At 41.9% G+C, this 27,634-nt stretch overlaps 1 protein-coding gene across 1 annotated transcript; it reads right to left on the minus strand.

The window, feature by feature from the left end:
• Positions 1–23,936: 23,936 nt before the first annotated feature.
• LOC116784349 (acrosin-like) lies at positions 23,937–26,411 on the minus strand. Its single transcript, XM_032682892.1, has 5 exons — positions 26,299–26,411; positions 25,808–26,038; positions 25,250–25,515; positions 24,824–24,969; positions 23,937–24,316 (listed from the first exon to the last, which is right to left on the minus strand). The coding sequence occupies exons 1-5, from the start codon at positions 26,382–26,384 to the stop codon at positions 24,131–24,133; spliced, it is 915 nt and encodes a 304-aa protein (XP_032538783.1). The 5' UTR covers positions 26,385–26,411; the 3' UTR covers positions 23,937–24,130.
• Positions 26,412–27,634: the final 1,223 nt, after the last annotated feature.

Consider the following 27,634-nt stretch of genomic DNA (forward strand, 5'->3'; position numbering starts at 1 on the left):
AATAACAATAGGAAACCAAATAACTCTGCCAGCCACACTGAAGAATTAAGGGAGGAAAACCAATGTCACACCCTGTAACACACTCACAGCAGAATTCTCAGGAAAAGCTACCCTTTACCATAATGCCATTTTAAGAACAATTGTACTCTTACCAGTATCTGTTGTTGCAATAAGTCTGATACTGCAAAACAAAAATGGCACATTAATTACTGAAAAAGTACCAAGAAGTAATAAATCAGTAATAAGAAGTTATGGCAAAATATTTAGATGGTTGAATTTAAAAATGGATCTGGAATTAGTAGTTTGTGATCTGCTGATTTTTCACTTGATGGCGTCATTTAAAATGGAATGTTAAACACTAAGTAATTCTCATTTGATAATATGCAGTGTGTGCAAAGTGTTAAAGGAATGGATAGAAAATTAGAAATCCAGGAATTTAGATGTGACGTTGGACCCAGTTCATCTTTCTGTAATTCTCTTGAATCTTCTGTGTCCTAATTTCTCTGTCTTTCAGTCTGAGAAAATACTGCATTCTTATCCTAATAAAACATTTCGAGATCACCATATACAATTTTATTCATAAATACAAACCATTCCCATTTTACATATAGAAAATGTAAACATTGACAACAATCAATATTTTCAGTGAATACTGAAGAGTAGATTTTAACTTTTTGTCTTAACTTTTTGTCTCTAACAACATTGCTAGCACTGGCCTTGGAGCAATGATGATTATAAACAAAAGTTACACCCTTCCTGCTTTCCTCATCTACCTTAGTGGATGGCATGGAGTTGGGAAAAAGGCCCTATTACAGAGAAGAGGTGTAAAACTGAAGTAGGACAAAAGATGACTACCATATTCCAAACTGGAGGCAAAAGGGCAGCTGGACACCTTACTCTTTTTGCCACTGAAACCACTGATCTCCACCAATAAGGAAAATAAACAAGTAGAGAGATGCAGCTGATGTTGGATATTAAAAGTCTGTGTCTGCTGTGTTGTCCTCGGTTGACTGGTTATAAAATCAGCAGAGCAGCTAGAAGAAGAGACTGTAGGAGATATTGTCTGTGGGAAAGGAGACCACAAATCTGGTGGAGCACAGAGGCCCCACAAATTAAAGGTAGGATGTGCTCCTCAAGCTCAGATAGGAACATAAACACTGTGCACTTCAGGGTTCCATATGCTTCCACTTATAAAATACATGGTGTTTTTTTCAGAACCCAAATCCAAACTCCATCAAGTTCATAAGAGTCTGAATGAAATGTTTTTTATACTTCAAGGCATAATCTGCAGTGGTATTAAATTTTTGTAGGTCCATTCATCTCACTGAGAATCTGATCTAAAAGTTTTAACGTTCTCTCTATTTTTTTCCCAAACATTTGTTTAGGGAACGTCAACAGCATTATCAGTCAAGGACTGGAAATGTCAGAAGGGGTCCATTAAACCTCACAATGCCAAAAATTTCATTTTACAAATACATTAGTGGAAAAAAAATAATGACCATATCATTCTCTTCAGGAGTGCATTATCAACCATAATAGGCAGGTAATATCTTTTCCAAGATGTCTTTTTTCTAGAGTTTTTATTGAATTGAATGAAATTATATAGGTCCTGCTTGTATGATTTTTTTTCTCTTTCAAAACAAAAAAGCATTATATTGGCCATGAAAATCACATTGCTCTGTCAGGTCACCATCCTGGGTTGCTGTGGCCAACAGGGAGTCTTGGAAAACACTATTAATCTGGAGGGCTTTTCCATAGTAAGGTCAAAGCTTTGCTGACCTGCCATGAAAGTGTCTTGGGGTGCACAACTGCAGAGATGTTTTAAGAAAAGTATAAAGCATAAACCCTGTTATCCAGCCTGGGTGAAATGCCAGCCTGTTTGGATATCCCCATGCTGTCAGTCCGTCAGGGCATTTTCAGAGTAAACTTCAACTGGGGAAAGGTTTAGTCAGGGAAAATAGAAAGCCAACAATGCTTAAACAAAAAATTAAGTTTCAAGGATCTTTATCAGTGAAATGTCCAGCACCATCTTGTGGCATTATCATTAATTCAACCAATTGGTCTTTCTACTGTGATAACTACTTAACTCTCGTTTTTTCTCCCCTGAAGAATGCTGATCATTATAAAGCAAGAGTACAGCTACAAATCTGCTGACAAAAAGAAAGAGTCTAGGATATGGACCTGTTGAAGTGGGTCCAGAGGAAGGCCACAAAGAAGCACAGAGGACTGGAGCATGTCTCCTATGAAGACAGGCCAAGTGAGTTGGGATTGTTCAGCTTGGAGAAGAGAAAGCTCCAGGAAGACCCTAGAGCATATTCCAGTACCTACAGGGGGCCTACAAGAAGGATGGGGACAAATTTTTTAGCAGGCCCTGTTGTGATAGAACAAGGGGTAATGGTTTTAAATTGAAGGAGGGTTGATTTAGATTAGCTATAAGAAAGAATTTTTTTAATCATGAGAGTGCTAATACAGGTTGCACAGAGAGGTGGTAGATACCCTGTCCCTGGACACACTTGAGGCCAGATTGGAGAGGGCTCAGAGCAACCTGATCTAGTTGAACATGTCCCTGTTCATGGCAGGATGACTTTTAAAGTCCCTCCCAACCTAAACTATTCTGTGAATCTATGACTAGCAGTACTGCTAAAGACATGAGCTTCTCAAGTTCAGATGGGAACATAAACCTTTCAACTCTTGTCACTATTGCTTGAGAAGTGCTTAAAAGCTAAAATTAAGGGGTGTTTATAAAATGTCATTAGTCAGGCATGAGACGAGGTGACATCGCATACACCTAAAGCACGATGGGACAAAAGGTGGGGGTGCCCACACCCAGTGTGAAATTTTGCAGCACCTGCATTGTAGGCTTCCTGATCCAGGTCCTGCTTTCCCTTGTGCTACCAGCATCCAGAGGGGACTGGGAATCCAGCATTCCTTTAGAAATAGCCTGGGGAATAATACTCCTTCTGATGGCCTGGCCAACATTTCTTTTTCCGTAAGATGGGATTGACTTCGTGCCTGCTGTTACTGAAATAGAGCTGCTGGCACGTTTGCTTACATAGCTAATGCATGACCAGTATATAAGTCATTGTTTGTAGAGTGCTATGCAAGATGTTCTGTATAAATGTGTATATAGAATCACATCATGCTCTCAGATAAGTTTATAAAATGCTCCCATACAGTTTCACAGCTTCAGCTCAGAGTTAAATTGGGTCAAAGAATGGAAAGATTAATTTCCAGGAAGTTTTCAATTTTCTGGACTAATGCTTCTTTGTCTTACTTTGCTCAAACAACAAAACCACCCAGCTGAACTGCCTTGTTTTCTCCACATCTGTGTGTGAATTAAAATCCACTGTGAGGTGCTTGGTTCACAGTTGGGAGGATTTTATCCAATTGAGAGGAAATTGTGGAAGCTCATTGTTTCTTGGAAGCTGAAGTTTCTCTGTCTCTTCTGTCCTACTGCTTCTTAGCCTGGAATTTACAAGCTTGCATCTAGGAAAAATGTTTTATTTCACCCAGTCTTTGACCTCTGCTGAGATTGATGAAACATTCCAACATTAAACAGCTCCTTTTGAATATGGTTGAATTATCATCACCAGATTCACTTCAGAGGTCGCTCGATTCTTTGGTCTCCACCCAAAAGTAATGTGCACTGGTGCAGCTCAGACATAATATCTGTTGAGGATCTGGCTAGAATTTTTATTAGTGGTCAAAATATACACAAAGATTGCTAATGCATAATGAACTTGTTTATAAGTATCCATGTGCTTTTTAAAGCTTTTGCTTTAAATTTTGAAGCTCATCCAAATCACTTTTATGAAACAGTAAGTGGCAACCTCCCCAAAACAAACAAACAACAAAAAAAACCCAAACTAACAAAACCAAACCAAAAAAGCCTCACAAAAATAAGTTAAACAGAAAGTCATGATCATGCCTTGAATTAAAATGGTGGCAATCAAGTCCTTCTTATAACAACCACCTGCTCACATTAACCCCCGACTGCAGGGACTGTCCTTGCAGCTGGATGTAGCCCTGCAACCAGTTGTTGCACTTCTTGGTGTGCCTTTCCTCAAAAATCAAGAGTGCAATTTCAAAGGGAATTAAAACAGGGACTTACAGTCAGTTACTTCTGATAGTATCCTTCTCCCCTCTGAGACTGCATTCAGAGCCACGGAGGATGCTGTCCCAGAGCCTGGGGACACAGAGTTCAGGGAATCTCTTAGGAACTGTTTGTGACATGCTCCTGTCACAAATGATCCAGCCACTGGATCATTTATCCAGATACTGGATAAATGCCTAAAAAGCCCCCGAAGGGTTGATAATTTAGATCTAGAGTAATATTTTATTGTAACAGCCCTTTCAAGCAGGGAGCGAACACAGGTTCTCGAGGTTCATCTCAGCAGTGCTGGCACTTGTGGTCTGCTGCAGCTACTTCTTTTAAAAAGAATGAAAATAAAAATTGGGATAAACCCAGTTGTTGACCAAAGGTAAATGTACACCTACTTTTTTTCTTTTTTTCTGGACAAAACAAAGTTAATAGGTATTGAATCTCAGATGTACTTGATATTTAGTTTAGCTTTCAGTTTACTTGCTATTGAAGTGAGACTAAGGCTGCACTTTATTGTGAAACTTCAAATCCATGGCTAAGGTAACTCCTTCTTTGCATTTCACAATAAATCAGACAAAGTACAGCTCTGAAATAAGGCGCGTGACACATGATTTGTAGTCAGTGGCCACTGCAAGATATTTTAAGTCACAAAGCAAGTGGATAAATTACCAGAAAAATGGAAATTTAGTTGTGAATATATATTAACCAGATGGGTGCTAGGAAGACTTCCCCATGCTTCTATAAAAAATTGTTTCACAGATGTTTGATCTCTAGCTGGAGAGATTACAGAATAAATAGCAGATTTTTTTCTTCTAACTGCAGCTTAGTGAATCATCGATAATATGTCAAAGTTGATGCACATCAACAAATTAACTTAATGTGTAAGTTGATGGGTAGGTTGTTTAGTTTTGGTATTTGCCAAATGGAATTCTAACCTGTCAGGAATAAAATACCATGAACTACAGTAATGGAATACATTGATGTGCATGAAAAAATATGGAAGAATTATCAAAATTCATAATGGAAAATATTTTTCTGATTTAGGCTAAAAGACCAGACTGTGGCTTTATTAACTTATGCAGGATAACTAAATGAATTCATACTCAGAAAATAATGCTAAAGCTATAAATTAATATACAATAGTGATAGAAAACCTAAATTAAAAAAAAGGTAATTGTTTTATTTGCAAAAATGTTAGAAAAAGGTGAAATATTCAGTAGTCAGTCATTGAAAGAAATGCCTCTGAATGTTTTGGATATGTTTTTAAACCGACACACTCTCTCACCGTTGCCTAACTGAAAATTTGACAAATGAAGACATGCGTTTTTAATGCAGGATTACTGAAAACTATTTTTTCGTACGGTGTTATTCAGCAGCTACATTTACCTTTTAAAATTAAAATAAAGTCATGGAATTGTCTTTGACAACAAATTTCTGTAATACTGCTTCATATCCACTATCTGCCCAAACCCACAATTGTGCGCTAAGGGAATGGGATGTTTTCTTTGAGAATAGAAATACACCATTGCTGTTTGGCAGCGATGTCTCTCAGCTCTTCCTTGGATCAATACTTGTCCCAGGATACTTTAGAAAGAGGGAATTATGTTTAATTTGACAAAGAGTAGGCCCACATGACCTTACAAGCAACCTTAATAGAAAATTGATATGTTTTCTTCCTGTGACATTGAAAGGATTAAGAGCTGAGATTGAATTCAGCCCCCTCCCATTAATCCACTGGGAGAGCATAAGATCAGTATGAGCACTGGCAGCTCGCTTGAGAAATTATTGTCTCATTGCCCTCTGTGCCTTAAATAATTTTCAACATCAGCAGCCACGGTGTGTGGCACGCCCACACTTCTGCAGGACGTCCTGCTGGGGGATGAGGTAGGTCCTGCCTTCACAGGGTGCAGCATCTGTGCGGCTGAGAGGGCTGGCCATGGTACCCTGCTGCCAGTTTCATCTTAGCCTGGGAAAAAAAATAAATCTGTTTTAAAATGTTTTTCTTTTGATTTCCACATCCCTGATTTACCAGGTGGCTGCTTGAGGTGATGTAATGAAGGCGAGAATTCCTTTCTCCTCACCAGTGAGGGGACTCGAGCCCTCTGTACCCTCTGTCCCCTGGCAGCAGGAGGGGACCCCGCGCCCCTCTTGGCAGTCTGAGCAGTGTGGCAGCCTTGTACTTGGGGTGCTACACAGCGGCATCCTGACAACCCTCAAAGCCCTTTGGCTCATTAAGTGTTCCAAACCTCCATGCATCCCAGGTACGTGGTCCCCTTGTGCTTGCTGGTGATCCAGGTGGCCACGTGGGCTTGGCAGGTCTTTGTCTGCACTAGCGGATCCCCTCTGGCTCCTGAGGGAGGGCTCAGACTGACAGCCAGGCAAGGGTGACAGCCCTGCAGTCAGGGTGCACGTCACTGGCACTCTGCAGCCCTCTGTCCCCACAAGCTTGGTGCCCCCCATTCAGCCAGGCATGACCCCTCCAGGCCTGTGCCAAGGAGCAGCCCAGTGCTTCCCAGTATGACCCACCTCCTCACCACTGGTGCAAGGTGTGTCCTAATTTCTTGATAATATCTCATGGAAATCTTAATGCTAACATAGATGTTCTCATGTAGGACCTTGCTGACGGTGGAGTATTCTTGTGGGAATTTTCAAGTGGGAATTTGTTGATGGGGTAATGCTGTTGTGGCATTTTTCTTGTAGGAGTCTGTTGATGGTGGAGTGCTTCTGTGGGAGTTTTCATGCAGGAATTTGTTGATGGTGGAGCATTACTCTAGAAGGGCTTCTGGATTTATTTTGAGGTGCAGTGTTGGAGAGGACAACAGTGGTTTGGTGTGAGTTTGTGGAAACAAGATTCTTGTGAGGGACTAGTAGGTGCAGCGCAGAGGGCAGACCTGAAGTTGCCTGTGCAGCACAACGGAACTGGGAGTGGAAAGCTAATGCAGGTGCTTTTCCAAAAATGAAAGAATTGATACATAGCTGCCTGCTTCAGCCCCTTCCACTGGGGCTCAGGAAGGTCAGGTGGAGCTGAAGCGTTTCCCCAGCAACTTGACTGCACCGTTCTCTGTAAATTTAAAGTTCCAGAAACCTGAGAGAAAACATAAGATTTACAGAAAAATCTGTTTCTAAGGCATAACATCTATTAAACAGGCAATGAATTTTCCTCTGCATGGAGTGGATTTGGATAGAAGTGACACAGTTTAACTTTATTTCAAGAGAGGATTGCAAAAGATATTGAAGTTCATTTAAATAGAGGCCAGTATAAATTATCAAATAAGATCACTGCTTATAGTGCTATTATAAAATAATTAAATAAAGTTCAGAAAGACTCTGGACTTAATTAAAAAAGAGAAAAGGCAACACAATTGTCAGCTTTGCAGTGAAAATGAAATAAAACCTGTTTTTCATGATGTAGGAGGGTTTTTTATTGTAATGTCTTGCCTACTAATTTACTGCGTATAATAGAGACTTAAAGTTCAAAGAAAATGTCACCTAAACCCAAAAGAAATCAAATAAAGCTGGTGTTAAACCTAAATTACACCCACCTGAGAGAAAGGTGGGGGCTCAATACTGGAGTGGAGAAGGTTACAGTCCAGAAGGGAGTTTTCTTTTGAAGAGGTGGGCTGTGATGGGGGTGCGGTTTGGGTAATAAAAGAGCAACACCCAAGGCTTGCCTTCTATTTAGGAGCAGAGGGCAATGCAGAGGTAGAGGTAGTAAGAAGGATAAGGGTTATATTCTCTTCAGGAGAGGTGGGATTTGTGGTTCAGAACAACTGCAGGTAGACTGAAGCTTGATGTTTAGAATAGAGATATGTTTCTCAGTCCAGGGCCTGCTAAGTCAGCTGCCCAGGCTCCCTTTGCATTGTGACCTGATCTGGAACCAGGACAGTATGAAAGAGTAAAACTGTGCTGAGGAGTTTGCCTTATGATGAGAAATTTATACACAGGATAGTAAAGTTAAAAAAAAAAAAAAAGTCTTACAAATGCATTTAGGAGATGTTTGCGCAGGGATTTTCTTCCATGTGGCAGAAAGAGAAACAGTAAAATAGATCTCCAAAGCTAAGGGGATTGCACAGTTGTATTCCAGGTTCTCTTGCAGCTGGAGTGCTTGTTGGCAACAGGTTAACTGTTAAAAGGCATGGGAGGCACTGGGGGCTTTAGAAAACTCACAGTTTTGCAGTTTTTGCAGGTAGGTGGGACATTGGCTACATGAGCGTGTGGAGAACAAGCAGGATGTTGCCATACAACTTAGACCAGTTAAAAAACCCAAACCATAAGAACATTTTGGTCTGTTCAGAAGACAGATATTCTGGACTCCAAAGGAAGACACTGTACTTGGAGTACTGGTGCAAGTTTACTTCCCTGCTTGGCCAGGATATGTCTGTTTTCCCCAAATTAGTTATTTGCACTGGGTTTCTTTTTCTCTCTTTTTTCAGTCATCAAAAGACACACAGAAAGGAAATCTCTGTATGAGTCGACAGTGGGTGGTGGTAAGGGAGCTCCTGTCTCTGTGGGAAGGGGAATAAGTGCAGCTGTGTGATCTTAGTACACCTGTATTGAATCTTTTAATCTTTCCCTAGTAAAAATAAAAGCTCAGCCTGCCGCCTATAAAGATCATAAGAAAAACTGACCTTGATTTCTGGAGGGATTATAGGGTAATACCTGGAACAGCCCTGTACAGAGGCAAAAGAGCATTGCTGTCTCTGTTCCTTTTCTAACTCCAGACAAAAAGCGTTTTCTAGCCTTTGCTTGCAGAAGTTCAGCCTATATTCCCTGGGCTGAGGGAATGTGCTTCATCTGCTGGTTTACATTTGTGTGCTGTAGGCTTTTATTCTGCTGGTGGTCTGTAAAACTCAGCATCTCTCATTTTAATCTGGTATAATGACTTGACATTTAAGTCACATTCCTCCTGTCTGCAGAAACACAGCCATAGAGTGCTCTTCCTGACAGGCCAGTGTTAGCAACAAAGTGCAAACAAATTCATTCTCTGGCTCTGTGCTGTAGTCAACTAGGACAAAGTAGTTAAAAAATGAAACAGTAAAGTTTTAGAGGTCTCCTATAACTAATTATTTCCAGCTACAGACTGCTCCTAGGGTGACACTGGAGGATGTTAAAGTTAATTAGTGGGTATTTTGGCTGTCTGCTCAAATTATATTTCTACATTCAGCTAGGTCAGAGTATCCAAGCAATAAAAATATCTTCTAAAAGTCATGATGGACTGCTCTTCTCATTTTCACTACAGACATCTTTCAGAAATTACTTGAACAAATTTTGTGGTGAGATGTGTAGGTGGACACCTCAGGAAAGGGCAGCCAGGCCAGAGAGCAACCTCAGGCCAGGACCCACTCCTTTTCCTGAACCAATGTGCTCCCACATAAGCTAAGAGCAGTTGCATGTTCCAGGCTTTCATTCTGTGCTATATCTGATGCATAAACAAGCCTAAAACACCTCACAGAAAGCTTTGCCAAGGGAAGAATCATCTCTGCATCTGCTACAGTCCCCCAAAGCTTGCAGCAGCAGGCATGTGGCAGCTTAGATTGCATGGACAAAGGCTCCTTTGGAGAAAGCTCCTGGATCTGTCACAAGGCAATGGACGTTTCTTCCTTTTTTGTTTATTTAATATTTATTTTTCTTTGTTTAATATTCTTATTTTGCTCCTGTCATTCTGAAAATGAAAAGCCCATGACGTTGTTTTGTATGATATTTCTTCCTTCCATTCTACAAATGCCCGCAGGCACCTGCGCACATATCCAAAGTTTTCTGTTGGGGTGTCTGCTGGCAAAAAGCATTGAAGAATGTTGTTGCTATCTACTCTATTCAGATTTCAGGCTTTACATTGTTTGTGCAGGAGGTAAGTATCATCAGTGAAATTCACATCTGGGTGCAGCTCTATACACCATGAAAATCCAAGGATATTTCTGTCTGGATTGCAGGTTGAAGCTTTGATTTGAGAATGCATCACTGTTAATTCTCCATCTGCAGGCTGATCTCAGTGAACCAGATAGAGAATTTTTCATAGATAGCCTCAGATCCTACAGTGAGAAAATGGTACAAAGAAACCTTTTATTTTCTAGAGCTACTGTATTCTCTCTGTTTAAACAAAACCAAACCAACAAATAAATACAAACAAATTAACACATTGACATTTTCTCTTCTGCTTTCAGATAAATCAATTTACTCCTGCAATTAGTAAAAAACTGTTTCTGCAGTTGTGAACTGATTTCTTTAATAACATTAAACGCATACCAAAAATATAACTCAGTTGTTTCTGTCACTGACCTTGGTGCAATACCTATGCACCAGGAAAAAAAAAGAAGTGGATTAGAAAAGGACTTGAAGAATAAGAGATTGGGAAAAAGGAATGAGTTCTTAAATTACCAGGTCAGGCAGAAATGCTTAAGAGAAAAGGAAGGTATTCAATGAAGTAATAAATTATTCCTTTAATTGGTTAGAATAAAACTGGTACAGGAGCCTGGTTGTTCTGGATGTTGGCATATTTAACCATGTAATATTCTGTCTAAATAGGCTGTTCTTATAGTCCATCTGCAGAAATATCAGAAAGGGAAGGAGGACAACATTAGATTAAGTTTTGTGGAGCCTGAGCATTATCTTCATTCAACAGGAGAGCAGACAACTTTCACTGCCCTGGCTGATGTCCCCCCCACCCCGTATTATCTTTCCCACTAGAAAAACTTCTCCCAGCCTGTTCTCTTTATATCTCGTGCTTTCCTTTGGCAGCCCCTTTGCAGACCCACTCCAACTGCAGCTCTAGGCTCACACTCAGCCCAAACCTGAAGCCTAACACTAAAAATAACCATAATCTGAGGATTATCCTTCCACACATGGCAATGGTAATAGCAACTAGCCATTACCCAGGAAAAAGGTTTTTACAACCCAGTTGTCTCCACAGCCCACACTTCCCTTTTTGTGCGCCTTTCTAGTCCCACTGCAGCTGCAGCTCTCCGTGCACTCTCTTTCTCTCAACCCTAAACCTAACTTTTATTTAGGTTGAGCCTGTAAAAAAGACTGCCATTTACTGTCCAGATGAAAAATTTCTCATGGCATAGTCCTCTCTGCAGACTACACTTTAGTAACATCCCTTGTGACGGAATTTTATTAAATATTGGAGTTGTGAGTGAACATCACCCATGCAAATCCTTGACTTCCTTAATTTTTTTATTTATGAGGAAATATTTATATTCAGTATGTTTAATCAGGCTGATATGGTTAGGCAGAATTTTCAAGAGAAGTAGTCTGAAAGTAGGCAACTCCTGAAAGTCTCTTTTTTGGGCAGATCACTAATTATTTGTATAGCAGAAACCTTCTTCCAAAGCATGAAATGCAAAATCACAGGAAGAAACAATATCTGTATCCAAAATAGACTCACCAGCAAAGAGGAGGAAGAAGAAACGACTCCTGAACACACATGTTTCTACAGAATACTTAATGATGAAGTTGAACTTCTAGGCAGAATTTGCATCCCAAATTTGCATTACCAAAACATGCAAAAATACCTCCAAAAATCTGGTGAGGTAAGATTCTGAACTTAGAGGGCTAAATGTGGAATAATACACATTTATTACCTTATCTTAGCTCTTTTATACTGGTCTGCTTGCACAGATCAGCAGGAACTCTGTCCCCAATGCCTTTCTGTGAAAGACCCTGAGTAGGAAGAAGTAGTGAGGCACAGCCAGATGGGTTGAGGTGCTGTTACTGGGCCCCCATGGACATGAGTTACGAGTTCCCACAAGAGGTTATCAAACGCTCACTTTGTAATAAAATGGATCCCTCCTTTGCCACACCTAAATATTTTGCTTAGCTGATTCTACTGGGCACAGATTTTCAAAGGAGTTGCATTTGATTTCTCCAAGGTAAAACATGGCCTGCATAAAGCAAAGTTTTCTATCAGTTCACTGCTGAATTTTCTTTCTTCTCAATATAAACAAGGAAAAGTAGTCCAACAGTATTCCTTTTACATAACTTCTTCATCAACAGGATGCCTATATCCCACAAGAGGTACTAATTTATTTATTTATTTAAATAAATCTTGTAATGAGTAATGAAGGTAGGTAAAAGCACTTCCAATGGGCAATGTTCTCCTTTAGCTGAAACTGGACCTTCTGAGGAAACTACATTGAAGCAAGCAATTTTATTTCAGCAGTCAACTTAATTAGATTTATTTATGCACATACCTTTAGAAATTTTATGAGACATAGACTTATAAATCTCTCCACTGTTGAAAGGGCTTTTATCTTCATTGTCCAGAAGAAAAGCTACATTCATGTGTTAAAATAGCAAATTACAGTTTGACTTTTCTGCTGTTTTATGTTGAGTGTTTACTACCAGGAAGTTATTGTGCAATAACAAATCCCTTGAGTTTTTATTACAACTCAGAGTTACTAAAATTCTAACTGTAAGCTGTGTAGGGGTACTTTCCGGGGACAAAAAGCCAGAGAGGAATAAGACACCTGTGGTTTTATAGGCATGATTTTGGCTATGATATTAATAACACCTTCCATTCTGTGAGGCGTGGGGGAGGTGCTGCTGCCCTTGCCATCCAAGTGCTGCTGTGGCCAGAGGAGAATGCACAGGGATTGTGACTTTCCCCATCAGCTTTGAGAAGCAGCTTTCAAACTGGTCCAGGCACTCCGTTATTTTAGTACAGGCTTGGTCCCATTTCTCTTCAAATCAGTGAGAATTTTTGACATTTATTGAAAAGGAATCAGGACCTTTGAGGTCGTGGGTAAATGTGGGATCAACAAAGTAAAGTGATGTGCTTTTTAAGAGAAGATGTAGCTCAAGCACTTTAAAAGTAAAACACCTGGAGTCAGAAATGCCAGAATTAAGGCTCTGTGCACATCTTCCATTCTCCTTTACATGTGTACATTGCAATCAGACCTATGCAATGATATTCTGCTTTCTCCAGGACAGACTCGTTCTCTCAGATGTACAGGACACATGGAGAATATAGCAGGAATGTGTTTGGGATGAGTTGGTTTCTGTAGAATCTTGCTTACCTCACACATGAAGGTTGTTTGGCAGAGGATGAGCCATGAGTTATGGGGAGAAGTGTGCTTGCAAGTCTTGGCTGTGATCTTAATTGTGGCATTTCCAGGTATCTGGTGTTTGGTTATTTGTGTAGAGCAATAACAAACAAACTCAGCTTGATCTTGATGCTGTTGACTGCATACTTTTTGAAAGAAAACTGAGCTCTCACATATTTAACTCTATGACACTGGTGTGCAATGACAATGGTGACTCCTGGATTCATTTATTAGATTTCTTGGGCTGCTGAGTTCAAGCAGTCAGCAAACGAATAAGCTGCTACATTTTTACTTCATACAACCTTTAGAGGGAGAACTTACCCTTCCCAGAGAGTATATATTTTGAAGACTCATGTTTGAAGTTACTGCTGTTTAAACAAAAAATCCAGAGGAGCCAATTAAATGCCTTTTTTAGAGTGATCTTTATATGGAGTTAAGCATACAGACAATTTCCTTTGGAAATCAGTGCGGTCAAAGGGACAAAAATTAAATTGAAGATATATTTCCTATGCTATGGAACTGAACCTGCAGGAATTAACTGCCACAGGATCCTAGATCAGGATCTGCAGGTTTGCTTAACAATTTAACTAGCTGTTAAATTACCATAATTGAAAGAGTTGAAGTTTAAAAAGCTTCCAGAAACCTCAGCCAGTTTTTTCATTGTTTTCTTGCTTTTCCCCCACTCCCAAGGTGGCAGATGTGTGATAACAGCTGAAGGAGGAGAAGGTCATGGAGATATCCTGATAAAGAGAGTAAAAGCACAATATTGATGAAATAGCTTCTAGCTTAAAAAGTAGATATTCAATAGGTTTAAGTGGTTGTATCAGAATTTAATCATACAATTCAGCTGTGCACAGCAACTGCACAAGGAGCAATGTCCGTAAACTAAAACGCAAGAAGTTCCACCTCAACATGAGGAAGAACTTCTTTACACTGAGGGTGGCAGAGCACTGGAACAGGCTGCCCAGGGAGGTTGTGGAGTCTCCCTCTCTGGAAAAATTCAAAACCCATCTGGACACATTTCTGTCTCACCTGCTCCAGGTGACCCTTCCTTAGCAGGGGGGTTGGACTAAATGATCTCCAGAGGTCCTTTCCAACCCTAACTGTCCTGTGATTCTGTGAATTCAGTATGCTTCTAAAACTTAAAAAATATCTATAGTCCAGCATTCAAATTTTCTGAAAATCTCACTGAATGTTAGAAACATTAAGTGATTTAAAAAGATGCTTGGCAGGAATATTGTTGGCATTAGCAGAATGATAGATTTTAGATTAATTGCCATCCCAAAGATAGTTGTAAAACCATTCAAATTCTCCCAAAAACCTGAGCCAAGAAAGGCTGAGCATGGACAATATTAATCTGAAAAATGAAAACTTGGAAAATTCCTAGCTGACTAGACCCAGAGGTTGAAATTAGTGCTGGGCAACATCTCTGGGCCAGTGCAGATGCCACAAAACCCTGGCAGAACTAGGTCATGGTGTCCGGAGACCTTATTTAGGATATCTGCTGCCCTCTAACAGTAGTATATAGGAATCACATATTGTTTTTTACTAGTAAATGGGAAAACACAGGATCAGATTCTGCTCTGAGCTGCCGACCCTCCTGTCTCCTGTAACTGCAGAAGCGTGCACTGCTTCTTTTTCTCTGTAGCCTTATCAGACAACCTGTGTGCAGCTTTTGCCTATCAGACATCACTCCTTTGATTTTAATCAGCCATCAGAAACATGAAAGGACTATCAGTAGAAGCACAGCTTGGAGTCTTCTCCCCAACAGCATCACATTTTAAAACCAAACCAAAACCAACCCTTCTAGGGAACAAAGGGTCTTTTGGGTTGATTATTTTGTATTCCCTTCCTCAGTAGCTCTGCCTCCTGTACACAAAGTCTGATTGCTACTGAGTGAAATGCAGTTTTATTTATTAAAAAAAAATAATTCCAAACTAAATTTCAGAGGCATGTAATCTTCCTGGACCTATAAAAAAAAATGTAGAGGCTAAGGTATGAATGTCTGTGCTACAGCACTTAGGATATCTTCTCCCTAGAACCACATGGATGATGTACAGAAAGACTTAATGCCATTTTTGAGATGGTATTGTGAAGAGGGGGCTGTATTAGCTACTCAGTTTGCTTCCACTTCATGAATGTAATACTCTGATTGACTCTTGAAAGGGCAACAGCATAAACAGAAACACAGGAAATAAAATTTTCTTCCTGAAACCTATACGAGTACAGTAGCATGAGAAGGGAGTTAGGGTTTTTTTATTATTTGAAATTAGTATAATAGGTATATTCAAACATGATCATCTTGAAACGTTTGTTTAAAATGCCAATTTAGAAAGCCATTTATGTAAGTACTGTAATTGCACTGTTGTTCTGCATGATAAACACACACTGTTCTGTGCAGGAAGTTTGAAAGGGTAAAGAGAAACTCTTTCTCTGCCAACATAATTTCTTTTGAGAATTTATTTTTCATGCTGTGTAGGTCTCCAAATCTGAAGGAGAAGTCTAGCTAAAATAATGAAGCTGAACAACACTGTCATCCAGTATTTCAGTTCCAGTTTTAGAAACTAAGCAGCTAATGCTAATGGGATTAACTGTTAGCCCACTGGCACATTCGGTGCTTGTGGCACTGGCCAATCTAACGAGCCCATGGCACTATGAAGTTAAATAAATTACATAGAGCTTAAAGCTAGCAGCTACTCTGTCTGCCTTCTTTATCTAGAGATTATTTATTCCTCTCAGGAGGCACAAATCATGCAATTTTCATAGTTATAGCTGAGATCTGGACTCCTAACCATTTCATCCAGCTCAGCAATACACATCTGCTTGCTTTGTGCATTCAGCACATCATCTCAGAGGCATTTATGGATGTCCCCTTTCCTTGTGTCTTCTAACAATGAGAGAATTACTTTGGTCTCTCTACTTCTCTGGAGTTACATATAGAAACAACGAAAGTTAGTAGTATCCCACTGAAGTGAACAGATGATGACAGGAGGTAAATTGGTCATATCTTAACAGGCATTAATTCTCTGTGATGATATAAACAGATTGGTTATCCACTGATGCTCCTAACTGAGTATTTAAAAGGCAAATTACTATTTGCTTAGCATTTGAGAAAACATGTCCGCACATCTCTAAGTATACCTTAATAAATGGCACTCTGATTCTGAAGTTATTCACTACCTTGGTTTGCTGGGAAGGTGATAGAGAAGGCACTGCAACAGAAATGTTGTGTCTACAGTCTTAATCCAATTTGCAAATCCAGTCACACTGATCACATCCACAGTATTCACAATAATTGGTGGTGCCAATTGCTTTTCTGCTCTGGCCACAAATAACCACTGCCATGGATTAAAGAGTCAAGAGGACTAGCAAAACATTTTCCTTTCTAAAATATCCATGAGGGTCTCCTCAGAAGCTCACTACAGATTTCTAACTTTCTGTTCATGTGTGGATAAGCCCCTCACTACATGAATAATTCATAGGAATAAAGCTTATTCTGAGTGTGATAAGGGAAATTCAGTTGTTCCTGCTGATGGGGTGTTTCCCCATGAAAAAAGGAAATAATTTAGAGATCAGTGCAGAAACATGAAAGAGAAATTACAGACAATATTGTGTATCTGTGTGCATCTCTAGAATATACTTTCTTTAGTTTAGTTTACTTATGATCTCCTCTCTTACTTTTTCTTCACGGTAATAAGTAATAAAGTCAACGTACTAAAGAAAGAATAGTAGTTTGCAGGCTTCAGTTTGCAGAAACTTTCAGATACTACTACTATCCTCAGCTGGAAAGGGCTACATGGCTTACAAACAACAAATTTTGTAGTTCTCAAAAAATCACTGAAGTGCACTGCTGAGATGCACTGCTGAGCTCTCCTGTTTTGAAGCTGTGGATGAAAACCAGATGTAATGCCTGTACAGCTTACTCTGGCACAGATGAGGTTGAGATTTGTCTCTGTGTATAGGAAAACATGTCTGATGACTGCTGACCAGATATATTTATCTCAGAAAAAAACATAAAAACCCACACTATATAAATGTTTTTGTTTGGGGTCTGCATTTTACTCAGTCCCAGCCTACTTACACCTATGTAGAGTGGATCTGCAATCATACGTACTCTCATTCACTGTACAGTTCATGTAAACATTTAAGTTACTGCAGAAAACAACTTGATTCAGCTCTTCCAGGTCTTTAACTAGAGTCACCATTTAGGCTAACAGTTGATAGGGAATCTTACTTTTATCATGACCATAGAAAACAGTCTCAAGTTTTATAAAAGGGAAGTTAGTTGCATACAGAGACTTAGGATAATTTCTTCTTCCTGATATTGCCCTTCATGATAGATGAAAGCAGATGCAAAGAAATTAAGTGTCTTGCATAAGCTGTGATTAATCAATCAATATTAGAAACAAAACCTGCCATTCACTCAAAAATCTTGTCTGGACACAGATACTAAGAGTAAAGATAACACAAACAGCCTGTGAAATTAGGGACATCAAAAACATGTATAGACAGTACATACGTAGTATTCCAACATCCCTAGGAAATTATATAGGAATGCCTTTCCCTGCCCTAAAGGGTTTCACTAGAGAAACATGTGGCAATAAGCTGAAATACCCAAAGAAGATTAAAAGAATCCACCACTTGAAATAAGAAATTTTCTCTTGCTCCAGGGAATTACGACAGTACCTGGAAACAGTAGGGTGTGGATGAATGTAGCTTGATCTGTTCTGTAACAGCCTCTGCTGACCCACATCAAGCTGACTTGCATACCCCTGTGGTTTGACAGCTCCAGCCCCCTTTCTACTTGCACTCCAGTGACGATTTTCCTACAAGTATTTGTGGGTGGCAATTAGCTCTCTAGCCAGCTGTCATGTTACATGGCATTTGTGCTACATTATTCATAAAATTTTTGCACAAACCCAATATTGTACACACAAAGTTTAGGGAAGCATTTCCCCAGCTTCTTATGAAGGCCTGGATAAAGACTGATGATCCTTTTTTCTTCTGGTGATGACCACAGACGGATGATATGACCTATATGGCCATACGACCTATGATAGCATGATTTCCATTTATTAACTACGCCTTACTATTTAGTATACATTACTTCCTTCTTTAAAGGGAAACCAAGGGAAAACAAAACAACCAAAATTGAACAAAATTCCCATGCCAATTAAGTAACTAGTCACAAATCAGAAACATATTGAAGGGATATTAGAGAACAAGCTCTAGATCAAAAATTATTCATCTAAACACTTCCTCAAGTACTCAGAAATCAGGCAAGGTTTGCAAACAGCTTGCAAACTGAAGAACTCAGTAAAAAGTTTAATGGATAAGATTTTTGCAGAGAATGCTTTGACTACTGGAAGGTATACCATTAGATCCACAACACATTCTAAATTTCTCAGCCCTTCAGCCAGATCTATCAGCCCTAAATCCCCCAGATGGCAGTCTGAACTCATCCTCTGAGGTGGCAGATTTGCTGTGCTGACATTCAGGTTTCGTCTCATTAGGGATCATGAAGATTAGGCATCCTTTCTTCTCTACAGCTCTCCCTGATATTTCTCTCAGATCTATGACATCAAAGTCTCACTGAAATGAATAAAAACACTGAAAAGATGAACTTCAAATACAGAAAATGAGTGGGTTTTTTCTTGACTGATAGCATAGTAGCAAAGCAGGAATGATACAGCATCTATGGGTTTGTCAGCTGCATTCCTAACAACACCAAAACCAAAAGAGAAGTCCCTAACTTTTAAGAACCTCTTTAGAAAGCTCTAGCTTACATGCTGAAATACAAAATATATACAAGTATATAATATTTTACTGAAACAACCAATTATTTTTTTAAAAAGTACTTCAGAGATATGAATTACGTAAGAAATTCATCCAACTGGATTCTGTCACTGAATAAGCCTATGAGATTTAGCTATTTTGTTTTATTTAAAACTCTAGGTAGTATCTGAAAGTTGTCTGAAGATATATATGTGAACTAAGATTTCTAACAATTTATTGCAGACATCTAAAAGCAGGAGATAAATAGAAAAAAATATTTGACTGATACCCACTACGTGCAAAGCTGTGTTGGTGCAAAACAGTCATCTTTACTTATTTCTCTCAGCTTTTGTTTTCAGTGTTCTGAACACCAGGAGAGTGTTGAGTTTGTTCAGATTTATGTGCAAATTAATTGTAACAAAGAGTTATTGGCTTGTAAATTTTCCAGTCTAAATATTCAATACTGAAATTCTCATTGTATGGATTTGTCATAACTAGACCAAAAGTTCAGTGAGGTGCACATATGTTATATGACTGGGGAGGATTTAACCAATAGCATCACAGTATAGTACAGGGGTTTTTTTGACAGTGTTCTTCAATATTTGCTTACTTTTTTCTAAGAATACTTCAGGCTGTGAAATAGTTTGCTGAAATATTCATAAAAAGTGAACATAGATGGGAATAAGTACTATTGCAGTCAATTAAGGACAAAACATTTTAATGCTCAGAAAAATTTGCATAGTTTTTGCTTGGCCTTTGTATGTCTGGAATAATGGTGTAAGATATCAAGCCAAATAGCCAATGCATTTTTTCATGGAATGCTATGATCCAGATTCTGAGGTCTGGGAACTCAGGCAATAAAAAAGAATGAGATTTGGCCACGTTTAGTTAGCACAGAACGTCCTAGTGGAAGAAAAATTATTTATGGGCTGTGCATGAATACTTAGTGACATTGTTAGGGTTACAAAAAACATATGGTGAGTCCCCAGTCACTAGGCAATGACCTGAGGCTGCTGTGAGCTTGATGTCATGCAAGTCAGGGTGGCTCAAGGAGTCAACGGAAGTAACAATTTCCCAGGACAAAAAAACTGAACTACTAAATTCCCACACCTTTCTTTCCATACTCTTTATCTCCTAGTGTATCTCCTATGGCTGTGAGGTTGTGTTTAAATCAGGACCAATGAAAGGCAGAGGTGGAAGGTTCTGTGGCAACACTTTTTGTTCACTTGTTTCTATTATGGTAGTGTCCTTGAAGACCCCTAGATTTGAGTTTTGCTAGGTGAAGTACAACCAGAGACACAGTGCTTGACATGAAGAACACCTAATTCTCTATTTATTTCTTTCACTTTGGCTATATATCATTTGCTCTTTGCTTCCAAAATGCCCTTTTCTGTTTGGACACTCTCTGTTCTCTAACGCAAATCACAACTGCCTTTTATTTTTTTTCCTTTCTCCTGCCTGTTCTTCAGCTGTATCTTGTCTTTATTAAAACTAATTTAGTTAATTCTTCATTTTCAAACCAGGCTATGGTCCTTGGTCCACAGTTGCTTAGCAACAGCTCCCCTCCACATGCAGAGATAAGGGCAGGCAGGGATGTCAGCCTGCAAGTCTGGTCCAGAAAGGTGAGAAAAAACAGGAGCAAGGCAGATTGTCTCCCTCTGAGCTTTGATGCTGCACATCATACTGCTATGCACTGGCAGGTATGTCAGAGGGCAAGGTTTGCTTTCATTTCCAGAACTGGTTTTTCAAATAATAAATCCTGTCTCAGTATAGGATAGGAGTGAAGTACACACAACAGAGTATGTTCTGATTGCGTGTATACATGATCTGAAACATTCTATTATTAGGCATTAGACACAGATTATAATTAATCAAATCCCAACAATAACAACTTTACATAAGCCTGAAGTGTATTAAGGAGGAACATGGGTAACTTTATTACACAGAATTTAGGGGGCTAAGTGTTGCAATATCAAACCAGGATGTCTGGCATTTTCAACACGGATACAAACAACTTGTGGTACAGATCTCGTCTCCCAAGACTAACTTCCAAAAATGCAGATGAAACTGTGGAAGAAAATTTTGAGGGCTTTCATCTTTCTCTCTAAGTACTTGTGCAGGAATATGTTTCTCTTTTTAAACTGTGTTTAAGTCACATCATTAGGTGAAAATCAAGAAATGCCTTCCACATTACCTCAAGTTGCAAAGAATGAATTTGGAGCAAGGCACAGCCAGAATTTTTTTAAGCCTTACAGGCTGTTGTAAATAAATTTCAGCTGGAGCTGCCTGCAGTGGCCCACCTCAGTATGCAGAGAGAAAAAATGTTGCTTAAATCCAGGCTTAATATATGAGAGAGTGATCACATGAGACATGCTGTCTGTCCTACCACATCTTCACCCCTATCCTGCCTTCGATGTGAGACAGAACTTCCAGTCCTGGGACAAAATGGATGGAATTTCTCCAGTCTGTTGTTTTGTCTCTGAAATTAAGGTTTAAAATTCTTTTTCTATATGCAAGAAGTGTAATATATAGGAAAACTGAACTATCAAGTGCATCTTTCCATCCTCTGTTCTTCAAATACAACCTTTACTAAATTTCAAAAAATGTCTGTGACAGCAATAATGAATCCTCATGCTCCTAGTCCTGCCCCCGTTCTGCCTCGTGCACATGTAGGAGCTCAGAACAAAGAATTCAATGCCTTGTCCACCGACAAGTCTGTTACAGATATCTCAAGAGAGAATATTTTTGTGACAGCTATTTTTATTTTTTTTTATTTCTGTACATATTTAAATTGCCTATATATTTGTAAAAATATACCTTTAGAAATTTATACTAAGATATGAATATATAATTGAAGCTGAGCATATATTGAAGCTTTGTGAATCGCAGATACTTGGCACATGTGAGACAGACACGACTTAGGCATATAACAATGCAGTTCTATGCTTAGCTGTGATTAGACAGCAGTGAAAGGCTTGGTATAGGTATGGATGTTTGACTGAGATTCTCTGTATTCTCTCTGTTCTCTGCATTTTATTAAATGCTGATTAATTCTTGCTCCCTCCCCGTGAGTACTAACCGCATTACCCAGAAGCTACTTATGCATGTATTTGATAAGGTAATTGTTTGTATCAGATTGACAATATGATACAGATGTGTCTGTTTTAACTATTACTAAATTGCTGGTTTCATTTTCATTTATTATCAAAGGTCAAATGTGGGACTCTCCCTATGACAGAATAATCACATTCATTTATGCTAACTAGCATTAATGATTGACAGTTGAAGATCATCACTGATGATGAAGAAGGCAAAGTTTTACTCTCATTACTCCACAGGTCATAGAATCATAAGATAGTCTGGGGCTGGAAGGGACCTTAAGGATGATTTAGTTTCAAACCCCCCTTCTATGTGCAGGGACACCTTACACCAGACTGGGTTGTTCAGAGACATGCTCAAAACCTGTCCTTGAACACTTCCAGGGATGGGGCATCCACAGCTGCTCTGGGAAACCTGTGCGTGCCTCACCACCCTCACAGTCAAGAATTTCTTCCTAATATGTAATCTAAATCTACCCACTTTTGCTTGAAAGTCATTCCCCCTTGTCCTATCACTACTTGCCCATGTTAGAATTCTGTCTACAGCGTTCTTTAGGGTCCTCTTCTTGGTGGATGAGGGTGAGCAGGCCCCAGGGCAGGCAGCAGTGCCTGGCTCCCAGCACTGCCTGCTGACGTCTCCCAGGAAGACACCAGATGTTACACTGCAGCCTCTTTGGGAAGTTCACCACCACTCCGCTCTCTGCAGCTGTTTACCACCAACTCCACAAAACACACAGCCCAGGGAACATGGCTAATGCAGGAAGCATGTGTGTGTTTGGGTGTGGAGGAGCCAATCATGTTACAGCCATGGTGGCCGAGCAGTGAAGTGCAAGCCCAAAAAGCCGAGTGTACCCAAGCAGTGTCACCCTTCCCGTACAAAGTGCAGTGAAACAAAGATGCAGCACAGTCCACTCTGGCCACATCAACCACAGCAACACCCTCTAACAGGCTCCATGCCTTTCTGTCTATGAGATCTACTGATATTCTGGGCTAACACTGACAAGTGCAGTTGTGGTGGCCAGTGTGCCTGGCCAGGGACATATTGCAATTGAATGCTATAGGCAGAGAAGGATGCTTCCACTCTCAATCACACAGGCCATTCTCCATGCCATTCTGTGGCAGGAAACCAGGGGGAAAAAAATTTCTTTTAGGTGTAGCACTCAATCAAACCAGAGCAACAACCAGCAGTTTGTGCCTGTGCAACTGGCTCCTCAATCCCTCCTTCTCTCCATTTCCCACGCTTATACTCTCCTCTCATCTCCTTGACTCCTCCCTTTCCCTGCCCATGTCTCCTCCCAGATAAAGAGCCAACCCCTGTGATTCTTTCCCCCTGGCTCCCACTTTTGGCCTGCCTATCAACAGACTTGGTGTTGCAAGTGCTGATAGCTGGCTCACCATGGCCTTCCGTGGCATTACTGATGGGGATTCCTAGCTCCTGCTGTTCCTGCCAGGTTCCTCTCCCCAGAATGACCCCAACTCTTCCTTCGAGTATCTGTGAAGTGTGACCACCTTGCACATCACTCCCCATTAGATACACATGACATCTGACTCTTCCTTAGGGCACTGTGACTCCTACCAGAAGGCAGGAATTTTGGTTGGCATACCCAGGAGTTTCCCAGGGCTGTCCCATGAGCCAAGGCTTACACCTCACCCAAATAACCAGCTTGTGTGCCCTAATGCTGCATCACCCCCCACAGATGTCTGTGAGTGGCCTTGTTTTTGCTATCCTCTTGCTAGCCTTGCTTGATGTGCCACTTTCCTCCATCCCATTGTGGCTCAGAGCACTCTCCTCTCTGGCCACGCCCAGTTGCAGCCCTTGGGAGAAATCTCGTCCCTTTGTGCCCCAATGGTTCATTTTGCAGGAATCAAGCATGGAAGTCTATCCCTTGCCCAGGAGCTGGAATTGGAGCAAAAACATGGTTAACCGTGAACACAGGTAACTTTATTTCAACAACTAAGTCAACTTCCCTGTTTGCCTGCAGGCAGAAGAAGGGTGTGGGCAGGACAGAGCAGGCTTTTGACACTGAGGCTGCCTTGGGATCAGCAGGCATTGTCCCAGCAGGAAACGGTTGTGGTGCGCTGCAGCCTGCACTGGATCCTGTCTGTCCTGCTGCTCAAGAAGCACTTCCATATGGGCTTGCAGCCATCTCAGCCAACATCCAATTGTAGAAGTACTGAGTGGAGGTGTAGATTCCAGGCTGCTTTGGTCTTGCACAGCCTCTTCCCCAGCTGGTCACTCCAACAACCCAGTAGTAGTCAGCGACGTTGTCTTTGCACATGAGAGGACCACCGCTGTCCCCCTGCAGTGGAGCAGAGAGGATTAAGGTCATGTTGGGATGTCCCGGTCAGCACTGGGGCTGTCTCCTTCTCTCTCACAGCAGAGCTGTATTCCCAGAAGAGCAAGGTGCCAGGGTGTATTCACAGCACACCAAGGTGCTGGAGCATCCAGAACCTTGACTGTGAGTGGGTTGGGGTCCTGCAAGGTAGGGCTCTCTCTCAAGTCTGCACAGTGATTCTGGATGTGCCAAGGATGGATGTTCCAGGCTTGGCATCTGGACCCCAGGCCTGCCAAGAGGACTGGATGATGGACTTTCTGGGCAGAGTGACAGACTTCTGGGACAATGGGGGCACTGAGCAAGGACACATGGATGGAGAATGGGATGGCAGCCTCAGCAGCGCTGTGGATGTGGGGCTGGGAGAGTGACTGACTGGCCGGTCAAGGCCCACCCAGGGCTGTGTTCGGGCAGTGCTGACTGGGCTGCCTGTGCTGCTGGGGGCCGAGTGGCTCATCACACACTCCTTCCTACCTGGCAGGTGTCGATGATGCCCTGTGGATAACCAGCACACACGTTGGAGCTGTGGATTTTCCCCGCATACCACTGGCTGCTGTTGCAGAGCTTGAGATCAATGAGGTGGACCTGGGCCTCCTGCAGGAGATCGCTTGTTCTTGAAGCTGTGAGCACAGAAAGGAATGAGCACTCAGCAGCTCCTTGCCATTTCTCCTGCCCTGCCTGAGGCTGATTCCCATTGCTAGGGCTTGGCTTGGCCTCTGGAGAGGCACTGAAGTGCTGTGTCCCTGCTGTGTGACTTTGGGCGCAAGCCAAGCTCATTTGTCCAGAGGCATCTGTCCTGCAGCAGGACTCTGGCTTTGGCCTCTGCTGTCTGGAAGCCCAACCTGTCTCCCCAGGGTGCTGAGACTGCCCTCAGAGCATGAGTCCTTCTTGGGAACTCACCCCTTGCAGTGGTGGCACCCCAGCCAGCGACAAAGCAGTAGACCAGGTCTGACACTCTCAGTGTCGGGTCGGGCACACAGGCCAGCTGGATGTAGGGGCTGCACTGGACAGGATGGTCCAGTTCCAGCATGGCGATGTCGTTCTTCATGTTGACTTTATTATAGTACTGGTGAAGGCGCAGCTGCTTAATGTAGCGGACTTGTGCCCCAGGGCCCGGTTGAGTCAACTGGGTGGCCCCGATCACCACGTACACCAGGCTGATGTTGCTGAAAGGCAGAAGTAGAGAAAGGGGTGAGAGGGAGCAGAGCCATGCACTGCAGCAGCCCAGCACTTGCCAGCCTTCAGTGCTATGGGGCACTGACTGCCCTAGTATGCCTTAGGCTGTGGGAATGGTGAGCTGGGGCTGCTAGGAAGCAGTGGCATGAGACCAGCCTTCTCCTGAGCCCAGTCTCTCAGCTGGGCTCACTGCAAGCAAAGGGGATGGGAGTAAGATGTGGTGCTGGTGACAGGGCACCTGCTGGTGTTGTGAGGATAACCCTGTTCCCTCCTCTTCCTTACGTGACATCGTTAAAGCAGTGAGCTGCCGTGAGGACCCATTGCGGGTGGACGAGGGACCCTCCACATAAATGCCCTGTGTCTGGTATCCACTGATGCTGGAGGCTGACGAGCCAGGGCCAGGACGCTTCGTAGGCACCTGTGCCACCCACGACGCGTGTCATGCCATAGTAGTTGTATTGATAAGCGCTGGCACCATAGTCATAACCCATGGCTCGGAGCCCGCACACCGATCTGTAAGCAGAAAGTCATTACTGTGCTGCTCTGTGCTGCTGCTCAGGCTGAAGCTCAGCTGTCTGCCCTCCCCACCAGCAGGCCTGCAGAGCCCATGGGGTATGAGTCTGTCCGTGTCAGCACCTGGCTGCTGGCAAGGAACTGAGACTCCCCCATGGGTTTTGGGAAGCTGTGGCATAGCCACAGGGGACAACAGGCCCACTCCTGCGGCCCCTCCTAAGCATCGCCCAAGCTCCCTCCCACAGTGTGGGACCACTTACCCACAGTTGTCCCATGTGCCGTGCGCAAGCCCGCACGTGGCCAGCAGGATGAGGAGGCAGAGCCAATTCATGGCTGCCAGAGGCATGTGTCAACTGCAAGAAGTGAGGGCTCCTTGCACCAGCACAGCCGCAGACGCAGTGCTCGCAGCAGCCGCGTTGCCCGTGAAGGCCTCGTCCCCGGAGGTGATGTCACAGCGTGGTGGGTTCTGTGTTCCGAGCATGGGGATGGGGGCAGGAGCAACATAGAATCATAGAACCATAGAATGGTTTGGGCTGGAAGGGACCTTCCGGATCATGTAGTTCTGACCCCCGTGCTGCAGGTGGGGAGGGATTCCTTGCCCTACACCAGGTTGCTCAAGGCCTGGCTTCAAACCTGTCCTTGAAGCCTTCCATGCAGAGGGCATCTGCAGCTGCTCTGGGCAATCTGTGCCAGTACTGCACCACCCTCGCAGTCAAGAATTTCTCCCTAATACATGATCTAAACCTACCCTCTGACATTTTGAAGCCATTCCCCCTTGTCCTATCACTACTTGCCCTTGTAAGAATTCTATTTCCAGCTTGAGCTGCTTTTGTGTTGCTGCATCATGAATAAATGGCTTTATGGAATGGGATATCTCTAACTCTGCTAAGAAAACCTGGGGGCCAATCACCTGGTCTCACTGTGTGAGAGTGGGATGTGTAGGGAATCAAATGGGTCACCCATCGGCTCACTGGAACTACCCATGACTCCTGAATGGTCCAACATTCCTCACCAATTTGGCACCCTAGATGGGAGCCTTGGTCAATACCTGGGGAGCCTCCCTTCTCCAAACATGCAGCTGATGGCAGTGGGCACATTCAACTGGAATTTTTGGAGCAGGGAGGAGCCAAAGGGTGTGTTAAAATTCCCTGAGCAGATTCTGTATACGTTATAAGGGTGGATTTCATTCTCTCCATTGGTGTGGTATTTTGTGCAGATTTGGTTGTGGCAATGGATTTGTCATATACAGGATGGATGAAGTCCTGTCAGAGATGGACTAGTGAAGAAAATGAAAACAATTCAAATGTTATAGAAACCAAAGTTTTTAAGGTGGTTTAAACAGGTTTTAAAATGGCTTTTACCTTTTTGCAGAGTCACTGTCTCGCTCTTCCCGACACCCCCTGTGAAGCTATTGTCTCCCATACAGAGTGTCCTGGGAAGTTGTCCTGAGGTGTTTCTCATTGGTCCTTTGTTAACCCCTTCCTATTGGCTGTTGACCCTTTACCTGATGGTTTTTTCTGCGTGACCCTGAACTTGTGATTGGTCCCCTTTTGACCCTCCTGAATGCCTTATAAACCCCTACCCCACAATAAACTT

The sequence above is a fragment of the Chiroxiphia lanceolata genome, chromosome 3 (genome assembly GCF_009829145.1).
Source record: "Chiroxiphia lanceolata isolate bChiLan1 chromosome 3, bChiLan1.pri, whole genome shotgun sequence".
NCBI classification, from domain to species: domain Eukaryota; kingdom Metazoa; phylum Chordata; class Aves; order Passeriformes; family Pipridae; genus Chiroxiphia; species Chiroxiphia lanceolata.

Coding starts and splice junctions, on each gene's coding strand:
- LOC116784349 (XM_032682892.1), bottom strand. CDS start 26,384: ATGCCTCTGGCAGCCATGAATTGGCTCTGCCTCCTCATCCTGCTGGCC. Junction 25,516..25,807: donor CACTGCTTTAACGATGTCAC/GTAAGGAAGAGG, acceptor TCTGCCTTTCAG/CAACATCAGCCTGGTGTACG. Junction 24,317..24,823: donor GCATCATCGACACCTGCCAG/GTAGGAAGGAGT, acceptor GCTCCACTGCAG/GGGGACAGCGGTGGTCCTCT.